Below are 27963 nucleotides of genomic sequence, written 5' to 3' on the forward strand. Positions count from 1 at the left end.
CTGATTGGAGCTCAGAGACGTCACCAACATGGAGTAGCGGTTTTATTGCATACAGTATACAGACTGATATTTCTTCACTAGTAATTTATTAAAGATGGTGGGGAAAAAATTACAAGTCTTGTGTTGCAAAGACTAATAATGCATTGGTTTATTTCCCTTGAAAACGTTGGTACTGTATGTAGCACGTGTAGGTTTCAGCTTGGGTTTCCTTTCAGAACACTGCCAGCACAATAAAGCAATTTTGCATTTCAAAACCATGTAGATCCCTGCAAGTTGTAAAAAAACATTGAAAACTTACTGGAGTATTTCAATTTGCCTTGACAGGTTCTCTCGTTCATCAGTATACTCCCTAATTATTTCCATATCTCTGAAATAAATGAATCAGGAGTTTAATTTACATCACTGCCAAACTCGTCAAAACATTTTAAAATGTGTTTTGTTACAAGTTACCTTTCGGAGCTCAAGCTTTGATCTGCATAATCAGTTTTCAGAGCATCTACTTCACTCTGAAGAAAGGCAATACTCGTCTGAGCTTCCAGCAGATCCTTCCTCAGTTTCTGATTTTCCTGTATGTTGAAGGTAAGGAAGAAACCATTGTGCTTAGCACCATACAAAAATCATATGAGTGCATACATAGAAATGTATATACTGTACATTTAATACATTACAATATATATATACAGTGTTCGACAATCCTATACATGTACACGCCCGGGGCGGGTGGATTTAACCCCCAGGCGAGTAAATATTGGCCCAAGCAGAACACGTGCTTGTTTTTTTAAATTTCCCCGCCCGCGCTGAATTTTCCCTGCTCGCGCTGAAAAAATAAAAAAATAAATAACGCCCCCTACCTGATTGCTGATTGGCGGCGCGCTCCCAGGCTTTGTGGGCGCGCGGCCAGGCTCTATATGAGACAGCCCCCAACGAGCGGCCATTTTTTCTGGCCAGAGATCTGTTGGAGAGTAAGTACTCTCCAATCCTCCATCCCCTCTGCTCCTTCCCTGCCTCCTGCAGTTCCCCCTTACTCCCCGCTTCCCCCCCAATACTCCCGCGTGGCTGCAGATGGTAGCGAGGGTTTTCCGCCTTCTCTCCCCGGCCCCCGCTTATCCGCGCGGGGCGGAGGTATCCCCCCCTTATTCCCCCCAGCTTCCCGCGCCACTTCCAGCTTTCCCCGGTCCCCGCGCGGGGCGGAGGTGTCCCCCCCTTATTCCCCCCAGCTTCCCGCGCCACTTCCAGCTTTCCCCGGTCCCCGCGCGGGGCGGGTGATGGTAGTGGGGTGTTCCCCGCTTACCCCGGCTTCCCGCGATCCCCGCGGGCGGGTGATGGTAGTGGGGGGTGTCCCCGCTTTCCCCGGCTTCCCGCGATACCAGCGCGGGACGGGTGATGGTAGTGGGGGGTGTCCCCGCTTTCCCCGGCTTCCCGCGATACCAGCGCGGGATGGGTGATGGTAGTGGGGGGTGTCCCCGCTTACACCGGCTTCCCGCGATACCAGCGCGGGACGGGTGATGGTAGTGGGTGTTTTCCCGGCTTCATGCGCCACTTCCCGCTTCCCAGATCCCCGCGCGGGGTGGGAGATGGTAGCGGGGGTGTTCCCCTCTTACCTCCTTCGTCTCCGCTTCCCCGCAGTCCCGTGGCTGTCCGCGAAAGGAGGGAGATGGTCGCGGGGGGGGCGAGCGGGGCAGTGGTGGTGGTGGTGCTCGGTCGCGCGGCCTTTCCTCTTCTTCCCCCTGTCGTGTGTGTGTGTGTGTATGGGAGAGTGTGTGTGTATGCATGCATGTATAGGAGAGTGTGTGTGTGTGTGTGTGTGTGTTTGTGTGTGTGTGTGTGTGTGTATATGTATGGGAGAGAGTGTGTGTGTGTGTGTGTGTGTGTGTGTGTGTGTGTGTGTGTGTGTGTGTGTGTGTGTGTGTGTGTGTGTGTGTGTGTGTATACCAGAAGTGTCACCCCACCCCAGTCACCCCACCACCCCACCCCAGTCACCCCGTCACCCCACCCAGTCACCCCGTCACCCCACCCAGTCACCCCGTCACCCCACACAGTGACCCAGTCACCCCACCACCCCACCCAGTCACCCCACCCAGTCACCCCGTCAACACACCCAGTCACCCCGTCACCCCACTCAGTCAACCAGTCACCCCACCCAGTCAACCAGTCACCCCACCCAGTCACTCCATCACCCCACCCAGTCACCCCGTCATCCCAGTCGCCCTCTCTCTCTCGCCCCCTCTCTCGCCCCCTCTCCACCCTCTCTCTCTCGCACCCTCTCACACCCTCTCTCTCTCACACCCTCTCTCTCACACCCTCTCTCTCTCACATCCTCTCTCTCTCACACCCTCTCTCTCTCACACCCTCTCTCTCCCCCACACCCTCTCTCTCTCACACTCTCTCTCTCACACTCTCTCTCTCACACTCTCTCTCTCACACTCTCTCTCACTCTCTCTCTCTCACACACTCTCTCTCTCTCACACCCCCTCTCTCTCACACCCCCTCTCTCTCTCACACCCCCTCTCTCTCTCACACCCCCTCTCTCTCTCTCACACCCCATCTCTCTCTCTCACACCCCCTATCTCTCTCAAACCCCCTCTCTCTCTCAAACCCCCTCTCTCTCGCTCACCCTCTCCCTGTGTCTGTCTCACACTCTGTTTCTGGATCTCTTATTTACCCTATATATCTTAACTGCCCTATACTACACCAAAATAACCTACACTGCTTTCTTCTAGATCTGACTCAAGCTTCACACAGAAGACATCGGAACCCCCCCTAACCCAGAAGACAGGCAGGGAACACCAAACATTGCGGGAATGAAGGTACCTGGACATTGAGGAACTGCGGATCAAGTAAGATCCCAGGTGGGATTGCTGCTTTAGATATTGTGAAGCGGGACGTCCAGACACTGGTTAAGGGGTTCAGGAAACTAGTCATTCACACCTGGCTTTTATTTCTAGATCCGACATTGACACACACACACACACACGACTAATTGTAGTATAATGTAATACAATAAAGACATTTATGTCAAAAACGAATGTTGTTCTGGCTAGGAATTTATTAAATGTATTTTATTTATATATTTTATTTTAAAGCGGGGTTAGGAGCGGGACTAGGGTTGGGGGTGGGACTAGGGGCGGGGTTGGGGGCGGGACTAGGTGGCGAGTAGATTTTTGGGTGATTTGTCGAACACTGTATATATATATATATATATTATAAATACACATACTGTACATATATATATATATATATATATATAAATATATATATATACAAATGTAAAAATTAATTTTGTTTATATGCTGAAGGTTTGCTGGTGTCTACTATGTATGACAAGAAATATTGATTAATTGTTGGTTGTGACGCCCATTAGGGTACCAACACTTCGACTAACAGTACACTGAGACCTATGAGGTTTCAAAAGCCCTGTACACTATAATTTCTTCTTTGAGGAAGCTATATATGTGTCACCTAAAAGATATTCCAACGTACAATGAATATTCATTTCTCCAGAACCAATGCAGCTACTAGTGATTTGAACTATGACAAGGAAATGAAACTATTGGGCTGCGTCCCCCTGGCGCGTTCTCTTCTGTGAGTGTGAATCAGCCCGTTCACGCGGCTTTTGGGGAGTCAAAAATGTTTGAGATTTACGCACGCTCAGCTAAGGTAAGTGCACACAGCCAAACACTCACACACACAACCAAACACTCACACACACAACCAAACACTCACACACACAACCAAACACTCACACACACAACCAAACACTCACACACACAAACACACACATTACACACACAAATAGCCGCAATCCATGCCCACCACTTGCAAGATTAGGCAGGACACCCTGCACTCATGCTTTGATAGTTGGTGATGTCACCACTCTCAAGAATGAGCACGGTCAGTGCCAGCGGGGACGCAGCGTTAGGCCCCGGCCATGCTTACTGCTTGTTGGCGGAGGCGCCCTGAGGCGCGCTCCCGGTCAGCACTGAGCCCCTACAGCCGCAATTAGAGCGGCTTTAGTAGGGGCTCACCTGCGCTTCCGCAAGCGCGCGGAAGCGTAGGTCTTAGGGAATTTTAAAAATGTACCCGCTTGCCGGCGTGCAGGGCCGGTCACGTGAGCGGTTCGCCCAACGAGGGCGAACCAGCTCCGTGACGCCACTGGCCCGCCCCCAGCCCGCCCCCTGATGGCGCGCAGGGAAAGCACCCACAAGGCCAGGGAAAGCACCCGCTTTCCCTGAGCCTCAGCGCGCCTCAGCACGCCAGCGGGGAGCCTGGCCGAGGCCTTAGATGCAATCAGAGCCTGTGTGGTGTCAAACTTTTACTAAGAGAAAAGTTAATTAAATAAGAGGGCAATGAACCAGAAATGGCATCAAGCTAATGTTCAAATGTACATATATATTGTTTGCCCATGTTCAGGGATTTTCTCTTTCTTTATATTACTTACTTTAAAAAGGGTGGGACTCCCCACTCCTCCTTCCCCCCCCAATATATTGTTCTTCTTAATTCCAGCTGTCTTTAATTCATAATGTACTAGACATGTGTTAGCATTACAATAGTTTTGTCCACAGGAGACTTCACACACCATGTACAATCATTGAAACAGGCAGGTTAGTCACTCGACGTGTGCATGAATGGAATATGCTTTGGTTAGTATATCTTACCATTGTTAAGTCATGCATTCTCTTTCTTAATGCAGCCACGTCTTCCTTTAAACTTAAACTTTTGGATTGTTCTTCCAGCTATAAATAGTAACAAAAATTAATTTTCAATGCATGTCTAGCTGTTGAAAGCCAGTAAGTGTGAAACATTGTATTTGTTTCTGTGTATAAACATCATGATAACATTACACAAACATTATCAAGATTAGCATAGCATTCCTGTTTGTGTAACAGATCACTGCACTGTTTCTATGTCACATCAGTTTATGCCACTGCTTTAATGTTTAGAAATGTTCAAGTCACTAGTCTAATAAAAAAACATTGAAAGCATTGAAGCTGTGCCTTGACTTTGGTCAAAAATGGTCATCTGATTTCCTGTATTTCTCATATGAAATCATTCTTCCAACAGAAAAGCAATGGTCAATTGTACTCTAGCTTCCCGTGCTTTCAAGGTATTGCCTGACATGAACACAGTATAGTAAACTTACTGTAGTAAATTCAATCTTGACTGCTTATCAGATCCATTGAGAAAAACAAAACACAAGGACCATCAAACAGACTTTCCTAGAAAAGTAAAGTAATGTCAAGAGTTCCTAAGCAACGTGACTAAACTGGCCATACAGGTTTAGACAGGAACAGCTGACTGCGCCAGGCAGGTCTTTATGAGACTGGGTCTCAGTTATGTACAAATACAAGCAGCCACTGCAGGTTCCACCATAGTATGCTTCTGAAGGATTCTGAACAGTTTTGATTGGCTACAGATGTGCCAACTTCTTGTCCATATCGGCACATTTTCAACTTAACATTATTTGAATTTGCAAAGTATATTCAAATGATTTAAATTGGCATATTTCCCATGTACAGTATGTTCACAGGTATCACTCCAAGGCCTAGTTCTACAAAAGGATGTGAAGCTTTAGCATGCATTTACTCCCATTCATTTGGACAGCGTTGAAAGTTTTTTGGTTTCTTGGTTTGCATACAGTATGTTATAAAATCAAATGACTATTTCTGCACTGCTCCTAAGCACATAAAACAAAATTTCTGATGACATGCCAAGGAAAAGAACACTTCAACCAGCCTTTTCTTGGCTTTCTAAATACTTTACATCCAACTACAGTACAGATGAGACAACGAGTATTCTAAAGCTTGCCTTAAACTAGCCCGGTTACATACTGGGTACATGCTGGGTGTAACCTGGCAAGTTTAAGGCATTTCTGCATTGACTAATGACCCATCGGATTAACAGCAGGGGTCCCTGGCAGTCCCATTCAGTTTCAGTACAGCATGTACCCAGCATGTACCTGGGTCTTTTTGGCGATTGCCACTGGTTTGTGTTAGAATAACCGTCGGCACTACAGTAGTTACACGGTTGTGTGTAAGGTAGATTTCACTTAATATAAGAAAAGGTATATGTCATACAGTATGATTATCAATCATCTATTATAGTTTACATAAACCTAATATACATTTCTAAAAAAAAATTATATTAAAAATTGCTAACTTGTATTTGCTGGTACTAAACTGGAACCTGTCCTCAGTTACCAATACCTGTGCACTATGAAGTGTGGGCACTTTTGCTGATGTTTTGGTTTTGGATTTTTTTTATATTATGGGCAATTTTTTTTTTTTAGATAAGCAGGAATAGTATTTGTAATAGTGCACTTTTTCGAAAACTTCACAATATACGTAGCTTGCAAACTCTAAAGTTTCTTAATTTCTCTTTGAAAAAATCACCACAAAATTTAGGATCATTTTGGTTCATATTTCACTTGGATTCTAAAGTTCGTTTCGAGATAGGACACAAATCTCCAAACGGACTTCAACGTTTGCAAAGTTTGGGTTTCAAACCCGCTCATCCTTACTATTAAGGTAAAGAAAAAAAACTATAACTGTGACTATGATAATAAAGCCAATATAGTCCTTGTCACATTCTTTATTAAGGGGACTCAGCATATTGCCAATTAAGAATTCTGCAACTTACCTTTTTTAGCTTTTTTATTGTCACCTGAAGTTCAGCGACTTCAGACTCATGTTGACGCTTTAAATCATTAAGAACTTCTTCAGCCTTTCGTTTCGTCTGGAATAATAAACATTTTACTGGTAATGTTATAATCAAAGCTTGTCACTGCATACTCAGCTGAAGACAAACAAAAGGAATGCTACAACACATTGCAATGCTACACGATTAGGTGCTACTAAATCAAAAGCATGTCAATTATTGGAAAGAAATGCCATAGCTTTGGTAAACTGCTCTACTGCATTGTACTTGTGTGTACAGAAAGTCTGCACCTTTGCTCCTTTTATAATGCACCCATCCTTATCATCAAAACGTAATTTTTCCATTACCTTCATGGTCATGTGATTTTTTTTAACTTATGGTGTTGTAAGAGACGTGTGCAGAGGTACGCAATGGAGACCGTTTAAAGTGAAACTAAAATTAGGCTTTATTGCGCCTGTCCCTTTAACACAGCAAAAAGAAAACCTACTCCACTTTGGAGAATATCTACACATGTAGTCCAGCCCTCTCTAAATGGGTGGTTAGCTAAGCTATTTACCGGTCCCAAATATATAAACATATATACAGATATATAACAGTCCCATAAGAAAGTCTCATCTGTTTCTTGTAGCCGTAGGGGAATGCTTCTCTGATCTCCTGGGTCAGCACCCTTGTGTGCTAAGGCAATGTCTGTCTAGGTATACGGCTCCCCTTTGTCTTGCTGTCAGCCTGCAGTCTCTTTGCAGCTCAAGACATCTGTCCTTCCTGGGTCAGCCCCAATTGTGAGACTCAGGAATCCTCCTCCTGTGTCTCAGAACAGGCTTTTTTTGAGTTCTGATTAGGCAGGTGGGGTTGTTGATTGCAGATGTGCAATTAACCAGCACACTGCTGGATTAGAGGCACGTTTTTTAACAGGTGTTCACACTAATTCCAATGATACAATGCCAGGTTTCTTTATTTTACCAAGTTACGTATTTTCAGGCTTGTTGGTATTTAGAATATATATGGCCAGGTCTCCCCATTGGCCATCCCCATGGCCCCGTGTTTCATCTTCCTCCCGATGTGGCTGCGGGGTGCAGGGTGCAGGGTGTGCTCGGCACGTGCAGGGAGGTTGCGGCAGGCTACCGAGTCGCCGGAGGCTCCCTTTGCAGGGTGCCACCATCTTCAGTGGCCACGCATGCGTGAGATGGTGCGCATGCACAGAAGAGCCCGGCGGCCATATTTGTACTCTTGGCACATGTGCAAATGCCCAATAGATGCAGCGGCCATGTTGGTTCACCCAGCACATTCGCAGAGGCTCATCAATAGCGACAGCCATTACTATATAGCTCTGCATGGGGAACTACAACTCCCAGCGGCCCCAGGGGCTGGGAAACACATGACACCCACAGCCAATAGAGCTGCAGCATTCCCCTGCAAAAACAGATACATTTGGTGCGCAGAGGAGACCATACAAGTCGGAGCTGAGACAAGAAGAGGGTAGGGTGTGTGTGCAGGGTATCTGTGACCCCTGCACTAGGCAAGAGACCCCCTTAGGCACCAGCTAGACCCCGACTCCCCTCAGCTTATGGTTGCTGCAGGGACAGGCCCATTAGTTAGGGACACTGCCCCTGTCATACCAGTGTGAGGAACACAGCGACAAACTGGTAATCCGGTGATTTGGGACCAGACTACCCCACAGATAAGAGACTCTTCATGGTAGGACCCTCCAGCCGGACACCACCCCACATGGAGGCGGACTCATCGCTGACGACGATGGTGTGGGACCGGACAGTTCTTTGTCTTCAGTCGGCGCTACCGGGTGCTGGAGTACCATCAAGTGCACCAACTCTACACACGTTAGTTGTGGGCAGCGGTGTCACACACTTGGGGTGGGAGTGCCTTTTGTGGGCCGGACACTAGGACATTGGTGCCCCTGCACCCAAGTACTGTGGTAATACTATGCGGGACTATCGCTATACGCCTTACATGGTGTGGTTGGGTATCATATGTGTGTATTCAGTTTGTACTTAGTAAATATTGTTATACCATATTCTGGTGTGTGTGTTACAGAGTACATTGTCCTGTGACGGGGTTATCCAACACTGTTAGGATCCCGCACAGGTGGAGGCGCTGGCATCAGATGGATCAGATACACCCAGGCTCCCAGCAACAGAGTCTCAGACCTCCTGTGATCCACAGGTAACGCACCACACACAGTAGCCGCCATATCTCCCAGGGGGTGGGGGAAAGTGCGCTACATATATATTACACTTGTTGAATCATGTAGGAAAAATACTATGTTCCATTTGTTGAAATCAAGTAATTTATTTCAAAATAGGATAAACAGTGCCATGTATGCACATTACAGGCAGTCCTCGGTTATCCGAAACAATGCGTTACTCAAAATGGCGTTGGATAGCGAAACGTTGTAAAGCGAAACACGTTTTCCCATAGGAAAACTGTTTAAATGAAAGGTGCCGTTCCTGAAGGCATTTTTAACACTAAAATACACCAAATATTTTATGCAGGCAATAAGATATGCAGCACACATATAAATTATATTGTGTATATACTGTATTATATATATAATATAACATAATAAATAATATATTATATAGTATAATATAATATTATATAGTATAATATAATATTATATATATATATATACGCCCTTACGACGCTTTGCAACATTGTTTATGTGTATGTGTGTATATATATATATATATACAACAGACGACAGATATACACGCATACACATAAACAACGTTGCAAAGTGTCGTAACAGCGTTGGATAAGCCGTTTTGGCGTTGTAAAAATGAACATAGGTATGCATTGCCTTGCGTTGGATAAGCCATTAGTTGTAAAACGAAGCGTTGTAAAACGAGGACAGCCTGTATTTAAAATTTGAACCATATAAATGCCCTTGGTAAAATCAAGTATATATTGTAAGAACCACTAGATGGTGCTCAGGGAACATAATAATTATCCACTGGTGCTCAGAGCACTTTATAATTACAATACAGCGCAGGGCACCGGTTGATGCTGGAAGTTCCGTGTCATCCTGCCGGGGTCTCCGTGTGCCATAGAGCGATTGCACTCCTCATGCCGCATTGCCCAATAACCAAACTTCTCCACCTCCTCCCCCGGGCCATGGGGCACTTTCATGAGTAAAGGGTTATTGAGGGAGGGAGGGAGGGAGGTGAGAGAGTGTCAGTGAGAGAGATGGGGATATGTAAGAGGGGGGAAAGATGAGAGAGAGGGAGTGAGAGAGAGATGGGTGAGTGAGAAAGAGGGGTGAGTGAGAGAGGGGAGAGGGGAAAGTGTGAGGGAGAGGGGAAAATGTGGTTGAGAGAGGAGCTGGAAAGTGAGGGTAGAGAGGGGAACGTGGGGGTGGGGGGTTTAAGAGAAAGAGAGGGTAGTCTCGCAGGGCCTACAAAGTGGGCCCTGATGGAAACTAGTCGTGGGCCCTGAAAAGCCAACGGTGGCCCTGATAATCAATATAAATTACATACTGTAAGTCAAACTAAACTTTTAGCTCAGATTTAAATTCTTTGGCAAATCACAGATTCCTCTACTTCAGAGCTGAAGAACTTGCAATAAGAAGACAACATGCAGTATAAAAAGTGATTGCATAGACGCTTGCAGTCCAGATTTCAAACATAACAAATGAGTCATGTTAGATATTTAGCTGTTAATCTTTTCAACAGAAATATATAAAGTATTGAACTAACTTAATAATAAAATAAATAAATACATTGATAAATAAGGATAGTTCAGGAAATTCTACATTTTATTTACCAGTACCTCATCCTAAATGTCACTAAACTTCAAACATTTTAACACTTAAGCTGCTTGCAAAATATAACTAATCTAAATCTGTAAAATTCACATCAACAGGAACAACACAACTTAATATGGAACACTAAACGAGTTGTAAAAAAGGCTTGGAAATTGGCTGCAGCTGTTAACCTTCTACAGATCATTTGAAGGGAGGGGCGGCCTGGCCAGGAGAGAATGGATCGCCAGCCCCATGCAAAGAATTATCTCTGCATTGTGATTTAAAAAATGGTCCTATACAATCACTATGGTTCCCTTCAGTATGAATAATTACAGATGTAACAGGTGTTCCCCCACCCTCTGGGAGATTTCACGGTTACCTGTACTCTCATTGCGAGAGTACAGGTAACACTACGTTCTCCCCGCATGAAACCCCCACTAGATGATGGTCTAGAAATACTAGAACTACAGGAACCTTCCCATGAAGACATAGTGAAATCAGCCAACCCACCCCTAGGCACATCATCATCAAAGGCATCCCACCTACTATTGTCCTGGGTAGCGCTTGTTAAAATGTCAGTGTCCTGGGCAGCGGTTGGTGAGGCATTGCGCTTACCTCGACCCATCACGTCAACACTTTGTTAGGGGTAGAGTCCGTGGCAGCGGGTCGGTCTATGGCTTTGCAGCACAGCACAGCTTGGGAAATGGGACGACCTCAGCCTTACTCACTGGAGCGGAAGTCACGACTTCCGCATCCGCGGCGGCGGCAGAAGCCCGGATGACGACTTCCAGTTGCACCAGAAGGGTGGCAACAACAACTGCAAAATAAGTGCTGACTAGTACCTCCAAGATGGCCGCCTCCGCAGGAGCCAGCTGGGCCAAAGCACCCTTATCGTTCAGCTGGGCTGTGGTCATCACCGGGACCTGTGGATCAATATCATCTCACCGCTCTGCTGGGCTGATGTCATCTCCTGGTACTCCTGGCCAGGAGCAGGCACCTCCGACGCCACGCGAAGATCCTCCGGGTCCCTGGTCACCTTCGACTCGGGTGGGGTTGGCTCTGCTGACATCACCGACGGTCTGCGACACTCTCTCTCGCACCGAACGGCTGTTCTCACCACCGTAGGTATGATATGGCGACACTCTGGCAGGATTACTGAAATGGAGCCTCCCATCTCTATCTCGTCCAGCACAGGGTCGGATACTTGGGTGAGTAGCTTCCAGAAGGAAGCCACGCTCATTACTGGGATGTCAGGTAAGGATTTTTCAGGTTCCACCACAGTCGAGGAAGACCTCTGAGGCAGTATAGTACCGATTGTGGCTCTCAGGTAGTAGGCCCACGCTTGATCTGCTAAGGAGGGCGAAAAGGGTTCATTCTCCCGAGCATTTCCTCGGGTATCTCACACTCATAGTTCGTTGTGGGATTAGGATTGGGGCTGGGCTGTTCCTCTTCAGCAGCTGTTTCTAAGGAACTTGCTCTCAACTCTGAAATTCAGGCCAGATAATCACGTCTGTTGCATTTTCTAGTCACTGCCGGTCCGCGTGGCACAGGTCCTAAAGAGCCAGCATGCTGCCCGGCTTATCTTGTGGAGAAGCTGTCTCCATAAGTTTGTGCAGGCCGCAAATCAGTTCGTAAAAGTCCCGCATGTCCTTCTGAGAACGCACGGGTTGTACTACACAGGCCTCAGGCCCACTCCCCCCCCCCCTGCCCGTCACTCAAGGGAGTTGTTTACTGCTGCAGCAGCAAGGGCATAGATATGAACCTAACAATGCCTGCGCTAGTACCAGGGCTTAGGTGCTAGGTAGGGCAGATTAGTAGCCAAGGGGATACATGACTACACAGAGAAAAAAAGGAGTCCTCACAATCCCACAACACAACTACAAATTAGACAGGCTTCATCTCCCAGAGGTAATGATACAGCAAAGAACAAGGAGAAGGTGCAATTACAGTTGGGTGCAAAGATGTCTTTTTGAAGGAAAGGGCCAGTTGTCAGTGAATGTTGTCTGTTTGATTGTCTATTGGCCATAAACAATGGAAATCATTTAACCGCTTCAGTAACAGGGAGCCTTAAAAAAACATTATATGCTGCCATCTCTGTTCCCTCACCTGCTGTCTCTAAGTCTCCCAACATACCACTTACATTGTAAGCTCTGAGGGGCAGGGATTCCCTTTCCTATTGTCCAACTTTGTTGCACTTCTTGTATTGTTATAATTCCCTGTACTGTCTCTTTGTAAAGTGCAGACTATGGGCGCTATATAAATAAAGACATACATACATACATACATACATACATACATGCATACATGCATACATGCATACATACATACATACATACATACATACATACATGCATACATACATACATACATACATGCATACATACATACATACATACATACAACACAAGGTAACTCCTGTTGTAATACAGAAATCTACGTCATCATAAAATATTACAATAATTAAGAGTTGTTTGGAAAGAACAGCAACCCCAATTTATCAGAATTCCATCAAAACAACAAGTGTATGTGAAAGAGCGGAAAACATTCCCCTGCTTCATCCAGCTCTTTTGTCCAACGAAGATGAAGACAAATATGACTCACCATACACACAGAGTTCCCTACAATACAATAGGCAGAAAGGTTAAGTCATGCACAGCTGAAGGTAAAGAAAAGCCAGTTTGAGCCCAACCCTCTACAAAAAAAAAAAAAAAAAAATGACCCAGAACAATTCACCCATCCGTAACGATTAATTAGTGAAAAGCTGCCAAGAGAATCAGACATCTGGGCACTGATGTTTACAGCTTTTTCCAGATTGCTTGTATTTAACCATCTTGGATTAATGCCACATCTTGTTTTTCAATTCTCATTTTTTAGATGCAAAACAAAACGAGTCAAAAAGTTTTTCTTTAGCATGTACTTGCAATACAACAAACCCTACATTAGGGGCTGATCATAACTCTTACACAAAGAGATGTACAGTATGTTGAACATGCCGGTGTATTACACAATTTTGCTCCTTACCTTGGGTCACCTCAGAACTTGCAAGTGCAGAGCCTACTTCATTTTAATATTACAGTACTAACACTGCACAGCGCTAAATGAATGTATGAGAAAGGACTGTGAGAACAGAAGATGATCTCTGAATACAAAGCAGCTGTATCTAGAGCTTCTTATTGGCTTCTAGTTTTGTTGTGCTGCATGGAGTTCTTCTGCTTAATGAATCATAGTAGTCATGTCTGCCTCATAATAGTTGCCGTAACTGTATTTTTAATTATAGGTTTCCTTACTGAAATCAGGAAGAAAAAAACACGTTTCCTCAGGAAACCCGATAACAGGACGAGAAATAAATCACATATATTGTGACCAGGCCACAGACAGATTTCCCGGGTCCCAGGACTAGAGTTACATCCAGCCCCCCCTCCCCCCCGGCCCAGCGGTATTGTGAGCCTCCCCCCATTTCAACCTCATGAGTCCCTCTATTTCCCACCCTCTTCCCATGTATTACTCTCTCCTCCATCTCATTCCTTCTTCCTCAATTACCCCCGTCCAGCCTCGCATGTATTTCTCTCCCCTGCGTCTCACTCTTACTCCCTCTTTTCCTCTCACTCACTCTCTCCCTCTCCCCGCTCACTTGCCCCAACCTTCTGTCCCCTACCCTACTCTAAAAAGCCCAATACATTTTAAAAAGCCCCCCACTCCCTCAATACATTTTAAAAAGACCCCCACTCCACCAATACATTTTAAAAGACCCCCCACCCCCTAATACAAGAGCCCCAATACATATATATTTTTAAAAACAGACTTTCCTTGTGGTCTGCGGGGGGGGTGTCCAGCCGGCACTACAAGTTGGTCCCGACTTCTGGCCAGGGCCGGCTGCCGGTCCTCTTGTGGCCAAGCCCCGGCTATCCCTCACCGCAGGTTTCTATCCCTCTGTCCCACGCTGAGCTGTCGCACACCGGCCATCCCTTCATGCCGTCGCGCACCGGATGATGGGCCAAACCTACTTCCGGCCCTCTGATGTCACAGAGGCCCATTGGTATGGGACAGTGATAGAGGCCTGCAGGCATCTGAGAGAGAGTCGGGCCCGGTCACGAGAGGAACAGCAGGTGGGCCTTACCAGAGGTCAGGGCCAACTTGCGCCACCAGCCACTAGGCCTCCCCCCCCCAGCCAGCTAGCCTGGGAAACCTGTACCTTCTGTCCCTCCCTGTCGGCAGGCCTGAGTGTGAAAATAAAAATGTAAGTCTCTTTCTCTTATAGAAAAAGTCATGCAACCCTACAGCAGACTCCCCTTCTCCCTTTGTGGTTCTATCATCTATAATACACACACACACACATACATACAAAGTACTGTATATAAACTAAGATGGGAAGATGAAATCAGAACATTTGTTGGAACAACGTGGAGAAGAGATGCAGTGCCTGGAAGATCCTTGAGAGGCCTTCATCCAGCAGTGGATGGAGGAAGGGATGAGGAGGTATATATATATATATATATATATATATCAAGAAAAAGAAAACAACGCTAACACATAAATCTGATGATGAATAAATAAAAATATACCACAAAATGAACAAAGTCCAGTCCAAAGTATTCAGACACAAAATGTCATCAAAATCTTTTGGTAGCAGTGTGTTGAATCGAAAGCCAGTTGAATAATTGTGGGTGGGGCTGCTGGATCCAAGGGAGAATCACTCCCTGGTAACTACTGCACCGACACACTTTATTCGAGCAAATACCCAGTATGTACCTGGCAGATACCTGGAATGCGCCGCTCCTCACCTATGACAAGCCCCATTGCGTTTGCCTTCCCAGCCTGGGTTCATGCCTGGCTGATGGGCGGCTGATCTGTTAAATGATAATGATTAGGATTTAATAGGCTGCAATGCTTCGCGTGTCTACCAGATGGCATAAATTCATGAATTGTAATGCAGTATATATATATATACTGTGCAGTATTGCAGCCAGCGGGAATAAAATGCTTCAATCCCTGCCTGGAAAATACCTCAATGCACTCGGGCAGAAAACAGTCACAAACCTCAATACACCCGGGTATACCCGAATTCGTGGGACTAGCCGAGCTCGAATAAAGTGTGTCGCCAGTGTATGAAAAAAAGAAAAAGGAAAAAAGCGCACTCCCTAGTGCAATAACTTCCAGGACATAGAATAAAATTATTTAATAAAATAGATGTGTGATAAAAAGTGCACACTTACAAGATGGATATAGAAAAAATTCACATAAAGGTTTCTTTGGTAAACTGTATGATTAGCCGGTTGACAGAGGGTAGGGGCATCAGACAATGCTCACACCTCTGCAGATCAACATTATTGTATTCTTACTACATGTATATTATATAAAACTTACGTGAGCATTAAATAGGACAAGAGTCCGACGCCTACAAGTAGATATAAGAACCCTCTCATAACAAATCTAGTTACTCTGTAAACAAACAGGTAAACATAGTTGATCAAAAAGAAGCGAAAACGTCATCCTACAAAATAAGGTACAGTAAGTGGGTCCATATTTACTTAGATATACTATTCCATAAAAATGTAATCTGAATGACCATTAGATGTCTTCCAAGGCTGGACGGTGTATTATGGAACTGCCCTGCTTAATAGATATGGGTTAAAATACTCCATGAACATCTCACTCAACTCCTCAAAAGCATACCTAGTGTGTCCATGATCCACTAGGTGGGCAACGTTCACCTAATTCTCCTCAGGATCTGCCCTAAATTTTAGCCTGTTGCATTACAGTATTCTGCTTTGGCTGAGAAATCTGCGTTCAGAAAATAGAAAGACAACAATCTATTGAACCAAGAGCAGATATGTTGTCCTGTTATATATTATGACAATTCAGTAAAACCACCTTGCTTTTTCTGGTATTTGTTTTACTTTATCTGTTTAAGTTTGAGTACTGTGTACCACAACAAATGCTACATATTTGTGCTTGACAAAGCATATCACCTGTGCACTCATGGTGATCTCCTTTAACAGTTACTCCACCACAAAATATACGACAAAAACTATCGATTTTACTAAGGCATCAACAATGTGCATCTTCATGAGTAATGTAGGGATGTTCTAGCTTTGAGCATTGGAAATAAACACTTTTTTTTACCAATATGTCCCAATATTTGTTAATTAACACTTATAACTGATACTGTAATTGTTGTTCTGCACAATTACAGTATGTCGATGCTGCAGATGCCCAGGAGACATGGCCCAATATAAAAGCCCAAAGAGTAACAACAGAATGTCTTCTGAACAAAATGTGAATACTGCAGATACAGCAAGTCTTTTATGACATAGAGAAAGTAGAGCAGAGTACTTACATGACACGTACAACCTGCCCACAAAGTAAATAATATTGACAAAGTAAATAATATGTAGACATGCTTCATTTGCCTTGTAGGTGTATATGTTTACTTTAAATAAAATGTATCTAAAAGAACGCAACCCTCCCTATCTAAAGATAAAAACATCTATCTGGCAGTGTAAGCAAATAAAAGATTAGAATCAGGTGAAAAATCAAACACTTAAATTAAGTGTTCGTCTAGCCTTGTATCAGAATGTTATGTTATGCAGGAATTGATGGGCAATTATTTTCCGGCTTTGTATTTTTGTTACCACTGAACACTAATGAGAATAGACAGATTTGTCCAAAGAGATACAGTTATGTAATGACCTGCTCACATACAGTAACAGTGATCAGGACTTATGGTAAAGTAGGAATACATTCTGGAAAAGAATTTCCAATGTTGAGCGTTTTGTACAGGACATACAATACAGGAAAAATAATAATGCTGGTGCCACATCAAACGTCAGTGAATCAAGTAATAGAATATTCAGAGTACACATTGTAATATCAGAGACAATCAGGTTGTGATAGGTAAAATGAGAACAAAATACAGCAAAGATTAAATACTCTACCAAAAAGTGTGTTTGCGTGGCTTCTACAGGTCCCCAAACCTGATTAAATCCCCCCATGGTCATGACATACAGTGGTTCAACTACAAACAGGGATTCTGAGTAGTGGCATACATATAAGCGACCAGTGAACGTGTTGCTCTTAAATGTAAATATCAGACATTCTGGAGCTGTAGGGGGTAGAGATGGGCAAAACTGTCAAAATTCATTAACCAGAATTTCCTCTGCTTTCCATTAAAAATCCGTTCCGTGATGTAAAATATGTCGACTGAAGGTTCCAGTTTCAATCTGTGCAGGTTAATCAAAAAACACCATTGCATACACGCAATAATCCATACATTAATAAAATGAAATCCGTGGATTTCGTAATCCGTTGACGGATTGTTAGCAAACGGCCAACGGATTGCAGATTCCACGGATTGTATTCTTAAAAATCCACCAATGGACTGTGAAACCACCAAGTGGAACAATATAGGTATCAGTCAGTGTCTTTACTCACTGAGCCACTCGTTCTCTCTACAATTTTTAAAAGATACAGACTGTATGAACTTTAAAATTGTAAATCATTATTAGACTTACCATTTTTAATTATTTGGGTATAGTTTTTACCATCTGAATCATCTTGGAAAATTATTTGTTTATTTTTCTTTTTTTTTTTCAAATTACGTCTATAGAATTTTCATATATTATTATACATCTTACCATAAAGATTATTAAATACAAATCTGAGTATCAAGTGTTTTCACCCCAATAAATGCTTGCCATGTATGTTTGTGCCATTTTTTGATGATTACATCTAATTACAATCAGATGTTTCTGATTTAGAAGGAGGGCTATATAACCTACCTGTGTTCCTGACCCAGCATACTCCTTGAGAAAGCGCTGTTAGCATGAAACTTGTGGGAAGAGAATCCTTTTTTTGTCCCCAATATGTTCTTTGTTTTTTTATCATGTAGTTTAATAAACTTTTTTTATTTTTGTATTCTGCCTTCTGATTGGGGTGACGCTCAGTAGCTTTGCAGGCTGTCATACGGGATTCACATTACTAGGTTATACGGAAACAGTGTTTCATACGGAGCCGCCATACTCCTCACAGTGACTTCAGAGAGACTGAGGAGGAACTTTAACATGGAACGGGGCTTCCGAGGTAATTAACTTCTCCTCTGCAGTGCATACCCCTACCAGTTGTTCTCTAAGAGCATCCAGGCTCATCCCGTTTAACACTCTTTCAGTCTTTATCTCCATCATTAACGTCGGGCACATCCCCAGCATTCTACACACTTGAATTTTCATCGATACTGATAGCACCCAGAATATACAACTATATACCATACTACCATACTACAGGAATTTTATCAGTTCTAGTATTTTTTTTGTGCTGTTCATTGAGCTACGAGTGGCTGTTTTGTGCTTACATATACTGTAGGTGCCATAAATAAAATAGTTAGTAATAATGCAGTGACTACTTTGTACATTTAACAAAGGTTGCAAAATAGTATTTAAAACAGGGAAACAATGAACATTGTAAAAGATTAGCAAGAATAATCCTAAAACATCTTCAAATATATTAATAGCCAAAGGGTTAAAAAAATATAGACAAACAAATTATTGGTGAGAAGGAAAAAGCAGAGGAATGATGACCCAAAGTTATCAAAGGAAACGAAGTCTCAACGATAACATTAACTGAACTCTCATTTAGAGGGAAGGGTGCAATACTTCTTAACATAATGAAAGTATAGAAAGCACCTAGCCTGATGGCATTTACCCGAGGCTTCTTAAGGAGCTCAGCTCAGTCGTTGCCAGACCTTTACTTTAATTATTCAAGGATTTTTTTGTGGTACAGTGTAACAAGACATAAAGCAGATGTGTTCGCTTAATTTATAAAAATTAGATCACACCCAGAGAATGAAGGACATCTAAGCGTAACAAAAATGAACACGATTTAGGAATGCCTTTAGAAAATAAAATAATTTGCAACAATCAGTATGGTTCCATGAAGGATAGGTAATGCAAAATTAACTTTCTAGCTTCTTTGATGAAGTAAATAGGAATATATAAAGGCACAACAGAAGACGTGATCAATATACATTTTGCAAAGGCTTTTGATACATAGGATGTTGTGTCACTGTACAAAATAAGTAAAAAGGCCTAGGTGACAGTATACAGTATGTACAGGGGTTGAGCAGGAAAAAATTGTGAAAAGGCAGCACACTGCCAAAAATGCAGGAGGAGGCTCACAAGTAAAATAGAGAAATGTATTCCATAATGGGATCAAACATAGCCCCTAAGCAGCACCAAAAGCACCACACCAACGTATTTCGGGGCGTGTGCTCTTTATCCAGTCATTACTGGAATATCGTTAGATTGGTCTAGTGAAAGTGGAGTGCCTCATTAAAATACTTTCTGATGACTAAATCTGAGTAGAGTCTCATTTCTATACAGAAGGACTTGGATTAATTAAGAGCATGGATGGGAAAATTGTATATAATGTTTAGGGGGGGTTTCACCCATTTAGAGTCTAGCAATATTTAAAGAACACCCACAAAAAAACTATATTATTTTTATTTATATTAGATAAGGGGAGGGGCAGAAAGGGGTTACAAACAGTGCAAACCCCTCCCAAGTCTCAGCTCGTTATGTTTTCATGCGAAGAGAGGTGTCCTCTGGTGCATGGACCCAAGAGAGAGATGGGAAAATGAAATACATAAGGAAGAAAAAAAAACAATTGTGTAATATTGTCAGGCAAATTTTCAAATCACATTCACGTGGTGAGATTTATACTCACATTTAGCTTCTTTGTAATCAGGCATTAGAAAACACATCTTTGTGTATTTTTCTCTTTAGGTGTTTCGTTCACTCCACATGACTGTATAAAGATATTGTCGCATGGCAGTGAAAACTTTTTTTTATAAAAACAAAATCTACCATAGAAAAATACCATTTTATTACAAAAAAGGAAAATATGGATTTTCAAAATCATGGACGCATATCTTGGTTTTTATGCATGGTAAGTATGTGTGTCCTGTGACCTGTTATGGCTCCAAAACACATCCCTTCACCGATGTAATAGGATCCAGATAATTTGGACAGCGGATATCCTGTTGCTATCCGTTCTTTTGGAAACTCATCTTAGAGGGAGATATTCCTGTGCCTTTCACCCGCCGATAGTTAAAATAGTCGCTTCCCAGCAACTAAAGAGGAATGACAGCTGAACAGCATCTCGCTCGGTCGGCTGTAGGCAGAGACTTACTCGTCTGCCTGTTTGAGACGGAGGATACAGATCTTGTGTGGATACTGAGGGTCCGTCGGTTTTAGTGGGGATGAACAGGACAGGCTTTAGGGTTCTTCTCAGTTCTTTCCTTGGTGCTGCGCCTCCATCTCCAGCAGGCCCAAGCAGTATTGGGTGCAGTCCCTGCAAGAAAATTCTCCGGTACTCCTCCTGATGAACTGCACTCTCAGGCAGGAGTATAAAACAGGAACAGATCTTTATTGTTCAACAGCATACAACGGGTACATTTCTTCCATGGGTCCATGGACTCAACCCAGTGAGCTTGTGGCCCTAATGGTCTATCCTTAGCTCCCTTATTCCCTGGCGGAATAAGGGGTTGTACCCCACTCCCCTAAGGGAAAAGGTCAGTCCAACACTCAGAACTCACAGGACCACTACCAGACCCAGAACCACTAAATGTAGGCTCTGCAGACCCTTTTGTACCCAGTGAGAAGCTCTGAGCCCCTGATGGGCAGAAAACAGGTCCTAGCCCCCCCCCCCCCCTGTCACTCAAGGGAGCTGCTTACTGCAAGGGAAACCCCAGATTCACCCTAGCACTGCCAGCGCTGGCACCTGGGCTTATGTGTTAGGCAGGGCAGATTAGTAGCCAAGAGGATACATAGCTACACAATGGTCGTTTTTACTTTTAAAAAAAGGTTTCACTGCCACAAGACAATATCTTTATAACGGTCAAATGGAGCGAGCAAAATGCCTAAGAAAAGATAAAGAAATACATAAAGATATGTACAGTATTCTAACACCTGATTACAAAGAAGCTGAATGTGAGTGTAGTTCTCAACCTGTTTTTCCTAACAATATTACACTATTGTTTTTATCTCTTCCTTTTTCAGTCCACTTTCCCCTCCCTCTCTTGGGTCCATGCACCAGAGGATGCCTCTCTTCACATTATCTTCGACTGAAGGACCAGAGGACTTTTTATCAACAATCGATCACTTTGGACTTCTTATTCAACATTTTGTATGTATATTATAGTACATGGTCACTGTGCACCCTTCCTGTGCTGTCTCCAGCTTTTGTGGTTTTAGCTCTTGTTGTTGCTTAGTAACCTTTGCTTCTGTTCCTCCCCTTCCCTCTTCTCCCCTCTGCTTCTATGTTTCTTTGTACTAGAACTGTCCATCAGCCTGTTGCTAATCAACAACTGTGATTCCACTGAAAGTTGAGAAAAAAGAACATTATGTGGGGGGGGGCTGACGTAAATAGCACTGGGATCTGAGCAGCCATTTTAAGTCAGCATCCATCTTAGGTGCCTGATATTATCATCCATTTTGTCTATTGTCTGCATGAGTGTTGGTATGAAAAGTTAGGTTAAAAAGACACATTTTTTTTCCTCTTTCTGCTCCTAAGTTTTAAGTGATAATAAGCCTCTCAGCTAACCACAAGACCGTGGAGATGGGAGAACTGCTATGAAAATACATAGATAACAGGCACATCTTGCATTCAGGGGGAGGTTCTCATGGTCAAATACACCCTTTCCCAGAAATCACGTATATAGAGGAAAGGTTAACTGACTCAATTCATTTTTAGTATGAATCTTACAGTTACATTATTAACGCAATGTTCTCATATTCATATTTTGTTTATCTTATCCGCTTATGTAATGACGCACATGACACCTCATATAGGGGGTGTGGGCTTAGTATTTTGGTATAAATATAGCTTGTAGGCCAATATGTCGTTGGGGAAGTTTTATTTTGAAACTTCCTTCTATGTGTGCATATGTATGCAAAATAAACTCATTTGTTATTCTGCAATAATTCTCAGATGTGTTTCTTTATTCACGCTTTTCACACCACCTACCCTGTGGTCTTGTTTGTCTCAATCCCCTCCTGCTTCTGAGGAGGGTCTGCTGTTTTGAATCCTGCACTCTTTGCAGGTGACAGGTGGGATGCGACAGGGAGCGTGGCAGAGGCATGGCCCATGACGTCATGCAAGCGGTTCACCATTATTGGCTGAACTGCTTCACGTGATGCTGACGTCACGCGGCGGCCACATGGAGAGTCAAATTAATTTGTCTCTCTTGGATCCTGCCGCTCGCTCGTGCCTCCGCCTGGTCGTGGTCACGTTCACGATCTGCAGGATGATGCACAACAAGGTATGTGTTTTGGTGCTACTAGCAGTCGCCGTCGTTGCAACTATATGCGCGGCCTTAGTCAGTGTTGTAGCCTGTACTCTAAGCTCCGGCAGTATGTGGCTCTCATCTCTGTTCTCTTAGAGATAGTATTTATTTTAATACCATTTTTCTGTACATTTTGTTACATTTTTCCTTCATTCTTGTTTGTGTTCCCAAGATAAATACAATCAGAAATTCAAAGAAGACTCCATCATTGCATGAAAGAATGGGTGAGTCTAGCTGCCTGTCAATCCTTAGGCTGCGCCCATAGTAATTTGAGCCGTGCGGAGGCTGAGGGAAAGCAGGTGCTTTCCCTGGCCATGGTACATGCGCCATCCGTGGGCGTGTCTGGGGGCGTGCCAGTGACGTCACGGAGCTGGTTCACGTGACTGGCCTGTCGTGCCAAGAAATCAGTGCCAAAAAAACCCTCCCGCTTCTGCCCGCACGCCGCACGGAAGCGATCACTGCCTTGGGCAGTTTGATCGGTCAGCGTGCGCACGCCTCTGCACGGTCTGCCCGACCATGGACGCAGCCTTACTGAGCCCCAGGAAGCTCAGGACAGAACGCTTTCCCTGACACTTTAGTCACAGAATCTCTTCTGAAGAAACTTTGTCCCTTTAATCTTAGATTTGTTAGCGTTTTTACCCTCCCCCATTTTCATTATGTTTTCAAACTACTGTAACTTTAAAACATTTATTTCAAAATATTTAGTCTATGTGTCAGATTTGAGTACAAGAATGCAAATATCAACAATTACTCATATGTAACCATGTCAACATGCCACTGGCATTAGTTCACTTTGTTCCTCGCAGGTTTTGCCACTTTAGGAAGAATATTTGCACTTAAAATAATAATCTTAATAATAATAAATCATCTTGATACATGTAACATACATGAAAACATTTTTACTTCCATGCATTTTGTTGGGGAATTGCAAAACTGTTGTGAGACATTAAATACTAACCTCTTTCCTTACTCTATTCTCTACAGCCTGTATCCGATGATCCATCTCCTCTTCCAACTCACTCAGCTGCATTGCTGCTTTATCCTGAGCTCTATAATTGGAAAGTGAAGACTTCAAGAGATGCTTTGTAAAGCAGTACAACATTTTCACTAAGGATCACAGTCCATGCAAAATGGAATAATGAATTGCAGGATGTATGCCATTCATTTGAAACGTTTTCAAACAACTGTTATGGGGAGAAAGTATTCTGGGGTCATATTATTGTTTAATGCTACGCAAGCATTAATACATATTAACTATACATGTACAAGTGTCACATTTGCATTGGCTTTTAACGCCTGATCAGTAATTATTAAGGTATGTAGAGCCCTATTAAAACATATGAACTTGCCTACAATAATTGTCAAATTCATAACACCAGGGTTTAAACTTAGATAAAATCTGAAATATGATGTAAAACGATTCAGTATTTTCCCCCAGAATAGTTTACAATGTATTGCAAAGAAATCGACAGTAACATAATGTAAAAAAGGCAACTTTATGACTTCCATTGTGAATAAACGTCTGTCTAAGGAGCTTGGGACATTAGGCCACTCTGCCAGTAAAGAGGTGAAATATTTAACTTCAATGAGACAAAAACAGGGATATTTGAGCAAACAGATCACTGCCAAGTAGGATTCTGTCCTGTTCTGCTTAAAACCTGGACATTCTTTATTGTAAATAAAAATACAGCTAGCTGACTCCCAAACAGAATCATTTTCTATTTCCTCTTTGGTTTTAAAATGTCCCTCTCGTAATTTGGTAGCAGTGTTTCATATATTTATGTAGCCAGGTCCCCCTTGCCCCTTTGCCTCGGGTGCGGGGAAGGGGGAGGCTACTGCTATATGCCGGTAGTGCTGCGGAGGTTTTCGGGCTCTTATCCGGGGCGGACACCGTACTGGGTGCCGTCATTTTGTAACATCACGCATGCACGATAGTAGCCGGCGCATATGCAGAGATCCCCGACAGTTGCGGCGGCCATCCTTGATGTCAGTGTGCATGCGCGAGACTCGGCGCATGCGCATGTGCAAAAGGCTAACAAGTTGCGGCGGCCATCTTGGAAGAGGCTCTGCAGGGGACTACATGTCCCAGTAGCCCATGGGGCTGCACCACCACATGGGATGTTTTAGCCAATGGGAGCAAGGAATCAACAGAGCTCAGAAATAGATACATTTCGCATGGTTGGGAGCACGCTTGAGTCGGGAGCAGGATGAAGAGGAGGAAGGTAGTGCCCAGAGAGCAATGCTCCACTGGACTATGCCTGTTTTACCCCCCAGGTTCAAGCTAGGCCCCGACTCACTATAGTTTGTGGTTGCTGTAGGGAAGGCTCATAGATAGGGTTTCTTCCCCAGTAACTGGATTGTATCAGTGCAAAGATGACTGACGCTATGCAGTGAGTTGCGGCCTGTGGTCTGGGACCAGACTACGAGGTCACCTCAAGAGACACTTAAAAGGGACACACTCCAACGGGAGCTTGCTCAGAGGCGGACGTCTTTGTGGAAGGAGTGGATAGATTATGTTGTGGAATCACTCTGCGGTCCGACGAATCCACCCTACAGTTTGGCCTGGTCTGGCCTAAGTTTGGCCTGTTTTGTGGATACTGGGGGGTTAGGTGCACAGGGCACCCTCATTAATTTGGGGGACCTCACTAGGGTGTGGACAAGGTGGTGGGCTTGCACTGTGGATGTACTGTGTGGGTGCGACCTTACATGCTCTTGTTGTTATAGTGTTGTCTGTTTATATGTTAGTAAAGACATTGTTATATACTCGGTGTGTGTTTACTGACTACTGGGTCCTGTGAGGAGTAATCCTACTACGTTAGGATCTCTCTCAGGTGGAGACGCTGTGAACGAACGAACGTGATCACCCCAGGCTACCAGCGGCAGAGGATCAGGCTTCTTGATAGCCACGCAGGTAACAGCAGCACAGGTAGTTTCCCTTAGCTACAGGGAGAGGGGCTACATTTAATTTAAAACCATAGAATATATATTAAAAGAAAAATATGTGTAAACCAAAAGTATGGATACAAAAGAGCTGAGGGAGCACTACTACCGATATAAATATAGTACCCACATAATAAACCTGTCTATTAGAGGTGGTGCTCCCTGGAATCAATAAGTACACTATATACAAAGAAGAAGGGTTGTAAGTCCCATAGAACAGGGCCTACTAAAACTCCAAATGGGGCACACAAGTGTGAGAACAAAAATATAAACTTTATTGAAATAAACAACTGAATAAGGACAAACAGACTAACTATAATAAAAACACTAAAAACATACAGTATAGTGAACTGTCGCCATAGGCTATATAAATGCAAGAATTTGCAAATAGCAATCAAGTGATAATAGAGGCTCCTATGTATACCACAGATAAAGGGTAAAATACCTATTATCAGCCCTAATACACTTAAAACCACTACCAATATGAGTAAACCTCACAATAATTCTAATACATAGACAGTCAGTAGTATATGCCTTACCTAAGAAAGGATATATATACATATAACAAGCTCGAAAAGCAACACCCCTAATTCAACAGGAACATACTAGTATAAATGTACATACAAAATGCAACAGTGAAATGAAGGCACTATAGTTGAATAGTAGCAACAAAGAATCAAGGCAGTCCCAGGTATACTATGTATACACCCTAAATGCAGTAAGGGTTACAGATCTATTCAAAGATAATTGGTGTGGAATATGGGACACATAGAGCATATATAAAGTAGTAATATGAAAATATATTAATGTGCTACTGATAAGGATGTGGTAATGCACAAATACAACATGTTACCCCATTGCCGCCAAGCGACACGAGTTACATACGTCCCGGGCACTCCAAACAGGATACATGTTGTCCCTTTAAACAGCCAAGCACGGCGGCATCAGCTGTTCTTTGCCGGGGAGGTAAGGTAGCAAGAGCAGAGTCCTACAAGGGGATTGCACAGCCAGTGTCTGCTGCCTCCTGCTGTCTGAACTTGCATGTAATTACGGAGCAGATCAAGACAGCGACATCAGCTGTTCTATGCTGGGGTAATCAAGTAGCAAACACAGAGTCCTGCAAGAGGGATAACGCTGCCGATACTTGCTGCCTCCTATTTCTGTTTAAATTATATCTAACTGCAGAGCCGATCTGGATGTTGATGTGAGGTCTGAAGATGGAGGTAGCGTGGAGATGGTAAGCGAAGACACCCAACACGGGCAAAAAGAGGGCAAGAAAGATACAAAAAGAACCAGAGAGGCAGACAGAGTAAACAAAAAGCAAAAAGATATAAAGCAAAATGGAATATACAAGCCATTGGCAGTACTGTACTTCAAAAGTAATAAAGATGTTTAAAGAAATGATGTAAAACTAAGGTCCTCATTAAGTCCTTTCGGAAAAACTAAATCCAGATTAAATATCCATCTGGACTCCAGACGTAATAAAGCTGCCTCAAGGTTGCTGAACTAATTGATGAACTAATTCATTATACTTGCCACATCGCACTCTGGATCAGGTACATAGACGACGTATTCTTCCTATGGGAGGGTGAATGTACCAGATTCATTGAACTATTGAATATGAATGAACTCAATATACAGTTAGGTCCGGAAGTAATTGGACAATGACACAATTTTCAGAATTTTGGCTCTGTACGCCACACAATGGATTTGAAATGAAACAAGCGAGATGCAATAGAAGTGCAGACTTTCAGCTTTAATTCAAGGGGTTGAACAAAAATATCGTATGAAACGTTTAGGAATTGCAACCATTTTCATACACAGTCCCCTTATTTCAGGTGCTCAAATGTAATTGGACAAATTAACACAATCATAAATAAAATGTTCATTTTTAATATTTTGTCGAGAATCCTTTGCAGGCAATGACTGCTTGAAATCTGGAACGCATGGACATCACCAAACGCTGGGTTTCCTCCTTTGTGATGCTTTGCCAGGCCTTTACTACAGCTGTCTTCAGTTGTTGTATGTTCGTACGTCTTCCTGCCTTAAGTTTCTTCTTCAGCAAGTGAAATGCATGCTCGATCGGGTTGAGATCAGGTCATTGACTTGGCCATTGCAGAATATTCCACTTCTTTGCCTTAAAAATACTCCTGTGTTGCTATCGCAGTATGTTTTGGGTCATTGTCCATCTGTAAAGTGAAGCACCGTCTAATCAACTTTGCTGAATTTGGCTGAATCTGAGCAGACAATATATTCCTATACACTTCAAAATTCA

The 27963-nt window shown here is 43.3% G+C and overlaps 1 protein-coding gene across 1 annotated transcript in view; it reads right to left on the reverse strand.

Annotated features, from left to right (window-relative positions):
- RASEF (RAS and EF-hand domain containing) overlaps positions 1-27963 on the reverse strand; it is a 145973-nt gene that overhangs the window by 44834 nt on the left and 73176 nt on the right. The window contains exons 3-7 of the mRNA XM_075598851.1: positions 23707-23797; positions 6637-6732; positions 4656-4733; positions 451-566; positions 299-367 (exon numbers count right to left, since the gene is read on the reverse strand). Of these exons, the coding sequence (XP_075454966.1) occupies positions 299-367; positions 451-566; positions 4656-4733; positions 6637-6732; positions 23707-23797 (450 nt within the window). The remainder of the gene's footprint in view (positions 1-298; positions 368-450; positions 567-4655; positions 4734-6636; positions 6733-23706; positions 23798-27963) is intronic.

The sequence above is a fragment of the Ascaphus truei genome, chromosome 1 (assembly GCF_040206685.1).
Source record: "Ascaphus truei isolate aAscTru1 chromosome 1, aAscTru1.hap1, whole genome shotgun sequence".
In the NCBI taxonomy this organism is placed as follows: Eukaryota; Metazoa; Chordata; class Amphibia; order Anura; family Ascaphidae; genus Ascaphus; species Ascaphus truei.